General features: G+C 54.5%; 1 protein-coding gene across 4 annotated transcripts in view; it reads left to right on the forward strand.

Moving 5' to 3' along the window:
• The window catches only part of NUP188 (nucleoporin 188), a 58,951-nt gene extending 47,823 nt beyond the window's left edge, over positions 1 to 11,128 (forward strand). For all 4 annotated transcript variants that reach the window (XM_045468559.1, XM_045468560.1, XM_045468561.1 and 1 more), the window contains 19 exons: positions 184 to 390; positions 504 to 673; positions 1,478 to 1,547; positions 1,949 to 2,016; positions 2,444 to 2,639; positions 4,577 to 4,654; positions 4,913 to 4,998; positions 5,216 to 5,361; positions 5,670 to 5,851; positions 7,036 to 7,236; positions 7,423 to 7,515; positions 7,951 to 8,109; positions 8,328 to 8,465; positions 9,150 to 9,224; positions 9,307 to 9,537; positions 9,673 to 9,804; positions 10,071 to 10,144; positions 10,278 to 10,407; positions 10,520 to 11,128. In XM_045468559.1, coding sequence (XP_045324515.1) covers positions 184 to 390; positions 504 to 673; positions 1,478 to 1,547; positions 1,949 to 2,016; positions 2,444 to 2,639; positions 4,577 to 4,654; positions 4,913 to 4,998; positions 5,216 to 5,361; positions 5,670 to 5,851; positions 7,036 to 7,236; positions 7,423 to 7,515; positions 7,951 to 8,109; positions 8,328 to 8,465; positions 9,150 to 9,224; positions 9,307 to 9,537; positions 9,673 to 9,804; positions 10,071 to 10,144; positions 10,278 to 10,407; positions 10,520 to 10,696 — 2,613 coding nt within the window. In that variant the 3' untranslated portion in view covers positions 10,697 to 11,128. The remainder of the gene's footprint in view (positions 1 to 183; positions 391 to 503; positions 674 to 1,477; positions 1,548 to 1,948; positions 2,017 to 2,443; positions 2,640 to 4,576; positions 4,655 to 4,912; positions 4,999 to 5,215; positions 5,362 to 5,669; positions 5,852 to 7,035; positions 7,237 to 7,422; positions 7,516 to 7,950; positions 8,110 to 8,327; positions 8,466 to 9,149; positions 9,225 to 9,306; positions 9,538 to 9,672; positions 9,805 to 10,070; positions 10,145 to 10,277; positions 10,408 to 10,519) is intronic.
• The last annotated feature ends 326 nt before the right edge of the window (positions 11,129 to 11,454 follow it).

Here is an 11,454-nt window from a genome sequence, read left to right on the forward strand (position 1 = left end):
CTTTTGTGAATCACTGGGCATTTTGTACCATAGTTTGAAGCAATGTCCCTTTTAACCCACTGCCACATACTTGGATGTTTCCCTTTGTGCCCATTTTCTGAGAGTTCTCTGGCACCCTTCTGCAGGAGCTCGTTGAGGTTTTTCTGGAAGTAGAGCTCTAAGTCTGTGTTTGGTCTCCACCAGGTGGCCCCAATGTCAGTGTACGCCTGCCTGGGCAATGATGCGGCTGCCATTCGAGATGCCTTCCTGACCCGACTGCAGAGCAAGATTGAGGACATGCGCATCAAAGTCATGATTCTGGAGTTCCTCACGGTTGCAGTAGAGACTCAGCCAGGCCTCATTGAACTGTTTCTGAATCTGGAGGTGAAGGATGGCAGCGATGGCTCCAAGGTGAGCCCGCACCTGGGATGAAGCTGGGGGGCGGCCCCTTGGGAGGTGGGTACAGGCCCCACGGGTGCGCTTGCTGGCAGTGGCCAGGGCCTGAACTCTCGCCCCTCTTGCAGGAATTCAGCCTTGGGGTATGGAGCTGTCTCCACGCCGTGCTGGAGCTGATCGATTCCCAGCAGCAGGACCGCTACTGGTGTCCGCCCCTGCTGCATCGTGCGGCCATTGCCTTTCTGCATGCCCTGTGGCAGGACCGGCGGGACAGTGCCATGCTGGTCCTCAGAACTAAGTAAGTCTGGCTCCAGGAGGTATTTACTTTCAAGGCTTGCGTCTGTAAAATGGGAGTAACAATACTTCATACTTCAGAGGTTTGTTGTGACAGCTCACTTAGCATATGTGTAGAAAGTGCTAGGAGCCTGGTTCAGTGTGCAGGAACTTCACTCTTCGTCATTGGCTTCTTATGCTGCTGCCAGCAGGTGTCATCTTTACTCTAGGGCAGAGGCGTGTTTACCTTAGGGTGCCCATCTTTTCCTGCCTTTTGTATTCTTGCCTTCTGCTGACTCCTTCAGACCCACTATTCTTGAGAAATGCCTTCCGATGAGTGACTTCTTCCAGCCCTTGAACTGAATGAGACCCCTGCTCTCTAGGACCCTATTTGCTGAATGAGACCCCTGCTCCCTAGAACCCTGTTCGCTGAATGAGTCCCCTGCTCTCTAGAACCCTGTTCACACAAAGGGAAGGAACATTAAAAAGGCAAACCATGGGAATCTGCGTCCTTATTCCCCTCCCTCTCTCTTCCTTCTGGGGCTGCGGGACATGTGCAGCGGCACAGATCATGAGAATTTTTACCATTCAACTCTAGAATATGCATATAACATATGATTGTGTTTCTTAACGGGAAAGCATAATTGTATCTATGGAACCCTTTATATTTACATAGGAGCAGGTCACCTGTGAGACACATGTTAAGACTGGGCAGGTAACTTGGGTGTTAGGACTTGGGTGTGCAAGGAACCACCCAAGGCAGGTGGACAGAACTTCAGGAAGGACTGCCTGGGAGAAAGGATGATTTCCAAATGTATTTTTCTTTCAGACCCAAATTTTGGGAGAACTTAACCAGTCCACTGTTTGGAACCCTTTCTCCTCCCTCAGAAACATCTGAGGTAAGCTGGGGTGAAGGGTAGGACGGTGATGGAAAGTCTCAGGGAGGACAGGCTGGGCTGCGAGAGGCTGAGGTGTAGAAAATGATATCTCCCCTAATTAAGCAACCAGAGTGTTTTCTTCACTGGAAACTTCTTTCTCAGAGGAGTGCCTGCTTCCTCTCCCTGTGATGTCTTGCTTGGGAAGGAAAGTGGCATGCCCTGCTCTGTGTTGATGGCTCGGTGGTCTTCTCCGCTCGCGTGGAGACACTGTGGACCTGACACTACAGATGCCCATTCACGTTCGATAGGGACTGTGCTTCCTTGTTTTCCAAGTATCAGGTCCCTGCTCTGTTCCCTCATGGGGGCCACCAGGGAAGAGGTTCTCCTCGTGATTGGTGTCTGCTCTGCTCTCCCCTCCACAGCCCAGCGTCCTGGAAACCTGTGCCCTCATCATGAAGATAATTTGCTTGGAAATATACTATGTAGTTAAGTGAGTCCTTTCCCCTTTTGAGGTTTGAATTAAAGGTTTGGGGTGGGGGTGTGGTGGCCTGCCATTGGGTGCACGGCTCTTTGAGCCAAGGCAGAGGAGAGAGCTGGTTTGGAGCCATTTATGGAGGGCCGCTGAGTTGTGTCCCTGGCCGGTCCATTGATGGCATTTATGATTGTCAGAGAGAGTTATTGTGAAGCAAACTCCATGTGCCTGGGATTTCATGGAGGAGGAATCCTGGAAAAGGCCTCAACCTAACCCATTATGTTGAGCAAGAAGTATGAGCCCCACACAGTGGAGGTGACTGGAGCCGTCTGCCTTTAAGCCCAAGTGAGGTCGCTTTCTCTGCCTCGACAAGGGTCTGTGCCCATCACATTTATGTCCGCTTTCAGAACCTAATCATAGGTTTTATTTTTTCTTGACACCCTAGGGGCTCTTTAGATCAGTCTTTAAAAGATACACTTAAGAAATTTTCCAGCGAGAAACGCTTTGCCTACTGGTCAGGATATGTCAAGTCATTGGCAGTTCACACAGCAGACACGGAGGGCAGCAGCTGCACCTCCCTGGTAGAGTATCAGATGCTCGTCTCCGCCTGGAGGATGCTCCTCATCATCGCCACCAGTCATGTAAGAGCCTCTGGGGGGCGGCGGGGGGGCGGGCGGGGGCCGGGTTTCGCTTTGCTGTCCTAGCAACCGTGTGCTGGGATGCCTGACGGATACACCCCTTGGGATGAAGAACAAATCAGGGATTTTTTCTTGAGCTAAAATGTAACAGTTCTGTGCTGGTAGATGGGGGGCTGCTGTGGGGTGTTTAGGGTGTTGGATTCAAGAGACCTCGAAGGAAAATGCAGAGAAGTAATTTAAAACATTCATAAAACAATAGCATCCATAAAAGCCTCCTGTAGCTGCCCTTGTGGCCCTGAACAGGTCTCAGAGGCCCCCTTCCTTCGTCTGCCTCTCACGCACATGTAGAGTCACCTTCTTAGGCACGTCCCCTGTCGACACTAGGTAAATATTTGTAGACTGGTCAACAGACAGCTGTGACTGCTGTGGCAGCACCTTCTCTAGGGTTCTAGAAACTGCATTTCCTGGTTTTAGAAAAAGAGCAGAGGCCATTGTCTCTGCACTGTGTATCTACTGAGTTGGTTTTTAGAGAGAGAAAGTTAGCATTTAAGAAGAATTTGCATTTCTCCTGTGCGTGCGTGTGTGTGCTTTCACACTGCACCGTCCTGTTGTGTGATAAGGGCTTAGTTTTGAATTGTTTTTCCCTGGGGAATCCAGATTACTATCTTTGCTTCATTAGTAACTACAACTTGGTAGATGTCCCTTGTTCCAAGCATATTCTTATGTTCCCTTGTTCCAAGCATACTCTTATGTCTTCCATGAGTGACGTGTTCCCAGTGCCTGACTGGCCACGACTTTGGGACTTTTCTGCATCACATTGGCTGTAGACTCCTGAGACTGCAGACACACCAGAAGGCTCAGCCATCTTTGGAGCATGATTGATTCCTCAGTGGATAGCCTGTGTGTCACTTGCCTTTTAGGCCCTAGCTAAGCAACAGGTGTTTTGTTTTGTTTTAATTAAAGTATAGTTGACATATAATGTTCTGTTAGTTTCAGGTGGACATCGTGATGTTTCCGTATTTTCATACACAGTAAGATGATTCCCATGCTAAGTCTAGTTACTGTCTCTTAAACATACAAGGCCGTTATTAACTATATTTCCTATGTTGTACGCCATAGGCAGCAGTTCATGGATCGTAGCTCTGAAAATCCTGCTACCTCTTTTTTCTTAGGAAAACTATCTGATTAAGTGTAGGATACTGACCATTCACTTACTCATTTAACAGATATTAACGGAATGTTCCCCATGTGTCAGGCACCCAGGGATACAGCAGTGAACAAGGCAGAGAAGGTCTTTGATCTCCTGGAGAGTGGCCCATGAGGGAGGCAAATTGTAAACAAATCCATAAAGAAAAACAGTTCAAGATTGTGATAATTCACTATGAAGGAGATAATCGGGATGTTGTGGTAGTGAGTGCTTAAGTAGGAGCAGTCAGGAAGGCCTTCTCTGAGGAGGTGTCATCCAAACTGAGACCTGATGTGCAAAGGAGCCTTCCAGGTGGAGAGCCTGTGGAAGAGAGTAGTCTAGGCACATGGTGTCACATGTGTGAGGGTCCAGAGCGGAAAAGAGTGTGGTATGGTTTAAGCAGGAAGAAGAAGTCCTACTAGTAGGCCTGGAATAGGCTGAGCACGAGTGGTGATACCGAAATCAGTTGGACTAGATCCCGTGGGCCCTCTTAGGCCTTGTTGTGAGGCGTTTGTATTTCTAGTGCACTGGGAAGCCGTTGAAGGGTCTGAGAAGAGGGGTGTTGTCAGGAGGAGGTGGTGAACCTGACCCGATTTTGACCATGTCTAAGGGTGGACAGAAAAACAACCGGGCAATAATTAGGAAGACCGTGACTAACCAATGACTAATTGCCTGACAGAGGACCCTACGTCTTGTGGCTTTTGTAGTCTGGGGAATTTTCCCAAATGACATTTTTCTCCCTGTTCCTTTGCAGGCAGAGGTAATGCACCTGACTGACCCTGCAGTGCGTCGCCAGCTCTTTCTTGACGTGCTTGATGGGACCAAAGCATTAGTAAGTGTGTCTGGGAGGTTTCTCATTCTTCCTAGGGAGAAGGTCTCACAAACGTCAGGACAAGGGGCTCAGTCGGCCTCGGAGGCCTGAGGCCACAGTGCCGAGCCGTGGTCTCTCCCACGGGCCCGCCCCTGTCAGCTCGCTGCTGGGAAAGAAGGGCATGAGTCTGAAAGGTGCCCTTCGGATGGAGCTTGAATCTCCCAGCCACGTCAGCTCGCAGGAAGCCTGACTTCTGACTGGTCTGCTGTCTCCCCTCAGCTCCTGGTCCCCACCTCGGTGAACTGCCTCCGCCTCGGATCCATGATGTGCACTCTGCTGCTTATCCTCCTCCGGCAGTGGAAGAGGTGAGCACCGTGCCAGGGGAGGGGGCCTGCTCACTCCTCCTTCCCGGCCCTTCGCTTTCCCGAAGGGGAGAAAATGGGTGTGAGACGGGCTCGCTTTCCATCGCGAGCAAACAGAGGGAGGCAGGCTGCCCGGTGGGCACCTCTGAGTCAGAGCTAGGGCACTTTGTGGCCTTTATTTGGCATGTGTTCTTCCTTCTCTGCCCCGTATTGTTGCTAGGGAGTTAGGTTCTGTGGATGAAATCCTTGGGCCCTTGACGGAGATCCTGGAGGGAGTGCTACAGGCAGACCAGCAACTCATGGAGAAGACCAAGGCCAAGGTGTTCTCAGCATTCATCACAGTGTTGCAGATGAAGGAGATGAGAGGTGAGGAGCAGAGGGGAGAGGGGGTAGCGGTCCCCCGGCTCCACTGGCAGCTGGTCTGGCGGGGCTTCCCCTGGTTTCCAGCCACACGTTTTTGCTTTGCGGTTTGAGCTGTCAGTCTTGGAATGCCTGTCTTCCAGAAAACTTTTTCTCCCCCATCTGTCTACTTCCTGCTCCCCACGCGGGTGGATCCTCTCTCAGCAGCATACATTCCCCTGTGCCTGCCTGGGGAGGGAACCTCGGTGTGCAGCAGCGAGAGTTGACATGGTGAGTGAGCATCACTGTGTCCCCTCCCTGCCTGTGCTCTGCAGTGAGTGACATCCCCCAGTACTCCCAGCTGGTGCTGAATGTCTGTGAGACCCTCCAGGAAGAGGTAATTGCTCTCTTCGACCAGACCCGCCATAGTCTGGCGTCAGGTGGTGCCGCAGAGGACAAGGACAGCATGGAGACTGATGACTGCTCGAGGCCCCGGCACAAGGACCAGCGTGATGGGGTGAGGGAGTGCCCTGGGGAGTAGGTTGTCCTGCCCACGCACATCCAGCAAGTGCCAACTGCCTTGCCTGCCCTGTGCCAGGCCCTCGGGGTGCTTAGTGAATGAGACATGTAGTCACTGCACTGGAAGAGTTTATAGCCTAGTGGAGAACATGAACAAATCAGAGCCCATGCAGAGATGTGTCGGAATTCCATCGTGGCAAGTCCCATGCAGGAGAAACACTGGGAGAACGTGTAGCTTGGGGTTCTCACCTAATCTAGGGATTCCACGAGATAGCACCCTTTCAGCCATAATTTAAAGCATTGATAGAGTCAGGCAGGTAAAGGGAGCGAGGAAGACTTGGGAGTGAGAACAGGGTGGTTTGCTGTGGTACGAGTCCCCTGGCAGCCAGAGGAAAGGCTGTGGTGAGCGAAGCAGTGAGAGGCTGGAGAGCTGGGGGCTGGATGACTGGCAGCCTTAGCAGGGTCTTTGATGTGGGTTTCAAGTGAAAGAAGAAAGGACTCAAGGATTTAAGCAAGGGAGAGAAATGTGCAAAGATCTCCCTGGACGCAGCATAGAAGAGTGTTTTTCAAACTGGGTCATGACTTGTTAGTGGGTCTTGAGATGAACTCATTTGGTTATAACCAGCATTTTTTTTTTTTTAACAAAGGAGGATAAAGTATAAAAGAAAATATCCGTGTTTTGTTGGTGGGGGGAAGGGTAGGAAAATATATCAACGTGTGTATACGGGGACACAGCATAAAAAGTATTTATTCTTGTGCGTCATGGTCAAAAGTCAGTTTGAAAAGCCACCGGTATGAAGAATTGATTGGAGAGGGTCCAGGAGAGCGAAGGACCTTTCAGGAGGCGGGTGCAGTGGTGCAGCAAGACGGGTAGAATTGGGCGCAGTGAGCAGGTGTGAGTCGGGAAGCTTGAGAGGTAGTGGGGGAGGGAGGAGTCTAGAACTCTCTCTGGGGGGTGGTATGTTAGCTTGGGGGGAGTGCTGTGCCCCATTAGGGGGTGTGGGTACAGCCAGGTTGGGAGAGACTCCACGTTTCCATCAAGCTCACTTGGGAGATGTCTGTGACCGAGTGAGGGCTGGGGCAGCCTGGCGCAGGGCTGCCTGTTGTTGTCCTCCCCCCCTCATCCCCGCCCTTGCACTGCTTCCTTCCCTCTTGCCTATCTTTGCCCCTGGGCCCCAGCAGGTGTGTGTCCTGGGCCTGCACCTGGCCAAGGAGCTGTGTGAGGTGGACGAAGACGGTGACTCATGGCTCCAGGTGACTCGCAGGCTCCCCATCCTGCCAACCCTCCTTACCACTCTGGAGGTGAGCCTTCGCATGAAGCAGAACCTGCATTTCACCGAGGCATCATTGCACCTGCTCCTCACTCTGGCTCGCACCCAGCAGGTAGGAGGCCAGCCCGGGTGCAGGAGGGAGCCTCCTTGCTTGTGTTGGGTGGGTTCCAGCACAGCCTGTGATTCTCCCAGGAGCTCTGGTCTGCCTTGAGAGCTCGGCTGCCCCTGGGCAGGAGACAGATTCCAGGAGTGGTGGGGCCGGGTAAGTTCCATCTCATTCCAGGTCTTTCCCTCCCAGGGAGCCACAGCAGTAGCTGGGGCTGGCATCACCCAGAGCATTTGTCTGCCCCTCCTGAGCGTGTACCAGCTTAGCTCCAATGGGACAGTGCAGGTGAGTGCCAGTGACTCGCCAGGACCCCTGGATTGGCCAGACTGCAATTTGAGGGGAAAAGTGTCCCTGTCCTTGATCTTTCACACACCCTGGGAGTTGCTCTTTAATGGCTTGTCTGATGCACTGATGGTGTAGACTCCTCACTGCCCCCATACTGATTTCTAGTAAGAGAAGTTCATATGGCTAGTTAATGGCAGACCTGAGTCTAGAACCTGGGATTCTTTTGTATCTGCCTGGTGCTCTTTCCTCGTAATCCCTGGCCTCGGACCCCCTGTGGCCCTGCCGGTCACCAGGCAGTGGCTGTGCCCTTTTCTAGGTTTTCTCTTCCGAGCAGCCAGGCTGCCTTAGCTGCCGTGTTGCACGGAGGTCCCGCTACACCCGTCAGCTGGATTCGTTGGTGCCGTGTCCTGATCTCATCTACTGTCTGTATCTTAGACGCCTAGCACCTCTCGGAAGTCTCTGGATGCCCCCTCTTGGCCGGGGGTCTACCGCCTCTCCATGTCCTTGATGGAGCGGCTCCTCAAAACTCTGCGCTACAACTTCCTGACCGAGGCCCTGGACTTCGTGGGTGTTCACCAGGAGCGGACCTTACAGGTGAGGGGCTGCCAGCATCATAGGAGCTCAGGGGGCTCAGGGTAATAGGGGGGTCTGGGCCATTCAGGACCATTCAGAAACTTCTGAGCCTAGAAGAGTCTGATGTGCCATCACCTCAGCATTTGTGGGTCCAGAACCTGTCCTCCCAATGGGAGGGTGAAGAGCAGGCAGGTCAGGTCCCTGTTTCACTCCATCCATCCTTGTCTCTCCCCTCTCAGTGCCTCAGTGCGGTGAGGACAGTACAGAGTCTGGCCTGCCTGGAGGAGGCAGACCACACTGTGGGCTTCATCCTGCAGCTCTCCAACTTCATGAAGGAATGGCACTTCCACCTGCCTCAGCTTATGCGAGATGTCCAGGTGGGTCCTTGGACATGGTTCCTTGCAAGGGGTCTGGGGAAGTGCTTGGGCATGGGGTGGTGGGCACAGTCTGGGGTACCTCTGGTGAATAGCAGGCACTTGGAACGTGGGCATTTTGCTTTGTGAACACGGGGTTTGGTTTCTTCGTGTTGCTTTCCCTGGAGCTAAAGTTTTCCTTATATATAAATATATATAAAGGGCAGCCTTGTAGCTTAAGAACTTGGGCTCAGTTGGATGGATGTTGGTTCACATCCCCTAGGAATAGGCCTGAAGCTTGAGACCAGCGGGGCCAGGGTCTGGGGAGTCAGGGAGAGAACAGGTCCTGGAGCCAGACAGGCATCCATCCTTTGTGTGACCTTGGCCACGTTACTTTGCTATTTCTGAAGGTTTTTCTTCTGTAAAACGGGAAAATGATCCCTATCTTATTTCTTTACTGAAGAACTGATCTTAGACATTGAGCTAGGTGGTGGCACGGCACAGGGTGCAGGGAAAGATCCCAGGCATCCCTTGCCCCAGTCCGGAGTCGGGCATACTCTGTGGCTGTAAGATTTGCAGCTCGAGAACACAGGGAGGTGAGCCTTGTAGGAGCTGAGAGGAAGCGCACTGGGACTCTGAGGGGGGCCTGCTTGGTGGGGCCGCTGCTGAGAGCTCCCTGCCCCCGCCCCACGTCTGTGTCTGCTGCAGGTAAACCTGGGCTACCTGTGCCAGGCCTGCACCTCCCTCCTGCACAGCCGCAAGATGCTGCAGCACTGCTTGCAGGTAACCGCCCTCCCTGCCGGGCTGCCCGCGGGGCTTCGTGCCGGCTTCTCTGGACTCCACCTCCATTTCTTGTCTCCCTCAGAACAAAAACGGGGACGGCATCCCCTCGGCTGTCGCCCCCCGAGTTCAGCGGCTGCCCGCTGCTGCCACTGCCGCCCCCTCCTGCTCTTCTAAGCAGCCCGCTGCTGACACGGAGGCCTCGGAGCAGCGAGCCTTACACACGGTCCAGTACGGACTTCTCAAGATCCTTAGCAGGACCCTGGCGGCTCTGCGCCACTTCACCCCAGACGTCTGCCAAATCCTGCTGGATCAGGTACGAGCCGCCCCCTGTGCTGTGCCGCCAGCTGCCCAGCGGTGAGCTGCAGAGGCTCTCCTGTGCTCTGCTCTACCCTTAAGAGCCGTCTGGGGTCCTAGTTGGGCTCCAGATTGCTCCTGTCTTGCCTTGCAGTCCCTGGACCTTGCTGAATACAACTTCCTCTTTGCCCTGAGCTTCACCACTCCCACCTTTGACTCAGAAGTGGCCCCCTCCTTCGGGACCCTTCTGGCCACGGTGAATGTGGCCCTAAACATGCTTGGAGAGGTAAGTTGGGTGCTGTCAGACTCTGGCCTCTCAACCCCAGTCTTCCCCCCGATCTCCCATGGCATAACTGTGGCCTCCAGCACGTCAGCCTGCCTGAGCCTGGTTCTTTTCCTGAGCGAGCTGGCAGGACCTCGCTGGGAGGAGCACTGTGGGGGCTGAGTGAGTAGCTGGCCAACTGCTAGTGCAGGGCCGCCAAGTCGGAGGCTCGCAGGGAGCCACACCTGTTACTGTCACTTTCTCTTTTCACCCTGTGTCTCTTCCTCCAGCTGGACAAGAAAAAGGAGCCCCTCACCCAGGCCGTGGGGCTCAGCACACAGGCGGAAGGGACCAGAACGCTGAAGTAAGAAAGCCCCTCTTCTGGAATTTGATCTGGGGTCAGGGCAGCTGTGGGTCAGCCCTCCTCCTGGCTCGGCGGTGCACCCCGTCCCTGCCGGCTCGGCTGTCTGCAACGGGGCCCCCTGCCCTCTCCCCAGGTCCCTCCTGATGTTCACCATGGAAAACTGCTTCTACCTGCTCATCTCCCAGGCCGTGCGCTACCTTAGGGACCCGGCTGTACATCCCCGGGACAAGCAGCGGATGAAACAGGAGCTCAGCTCGGAGTTGGTACAGACGGGTAGAGGGCTCTGACCAGGGGCGCTGGTGGGGACGAGCCTGTGGGTTCCCACTCGGCCCCCCCGTCTCGCGGGGCCCTCATCTAGTACCTTTTCTTTCACAGAGCACGCTGCTCTCCAGCCTCTCACGCTACTTCCGCCGGGGAGGCCCCAGCTCCCCCGCTGCCGGCGTCCTCCCCTCGCCTCAGGGCAAGTCCACCTCGCTCTCCAAGGCCAGCCCGGAGAGCCAGGAGCCTCTGATCCAGCTAGTACAGGCCTTCGTGCGGCACGTGCAAAGATAGGGTGGGGGCCCGCGCGCCCTGCTCCGGCAGCCTGCACCACAGTCCCGGGCAGCGGGGGTGCTGCGGGCCGGCCCTGCGGCCCGTGTGGACTGAGAGCGGCACCTGTCCCCTCCCCCCAGGGCAGCCACACGACTCCAGCTGCCCACCCACTGGCATTATTTTTATAATAGATCAAGAGGTCCACGGCCAGGTGGGAGCCACGAGTCTACCGCGCTCACGCCCTCAAGTTCAGAATGTCCCAGGGTGTGGTACTTCCCTTAAGCATCCCCGCCCCTGCACTTGACCCCGGCCCAGTAGAGGCCAGGAGCCGGTGTCAAATGCAACCAGGATAGGCTGTGTGCACGGCTCTGAAAATGTTTTCCATGCTCTGTTCTTGCAGTTTTTGGTAATACTGTGGTCTATTTATACAAATATTAAAATACTGTTTATAGATAGCTGTGTGATGTGCCTTCAGGGCCTGGAGACGAGCACCCGGCGCTCAGCACCAAGCGAGTCTTCCTTGGCCAGGTGCCTGGGAGCAGCGGAGTGGAGGTTTGGGGAAGCAGAGGAGCCGGGCGGACACTTTTAATTTTCCCTTCCCCGGCCCGCCCAGCTCTCGTCCCCACCACACCTCACCCCTGACGCTCACGCTCCGTTTACCCGCTGGCTGAGCTTCCCACAGGTGTAGCCTCGCTTGAAGTTCACGCCTTCCTATTTACAGCTCTGTGCCCCTGCCTCCCCTGCCCCTGCCTTCAGAAGCCCGGGCTGTGGGCCTGCCA

This window comes from Leopardus geoffroyi, chromosome D4 (genome assembly GCF_018350155.1).
Source record: "Leopardus geoffroyi isolate Oge1 chromosome D4, O.geoffroyi_Oge1_pat1.0, whole genome shotgun sequence".
NCBI classification, from domain to species: Eukaryota; Metazoa; Chordata; class Mammalia; order Carnivora; family Felidae; genus Leopardus; species Leopardus geoffroyi.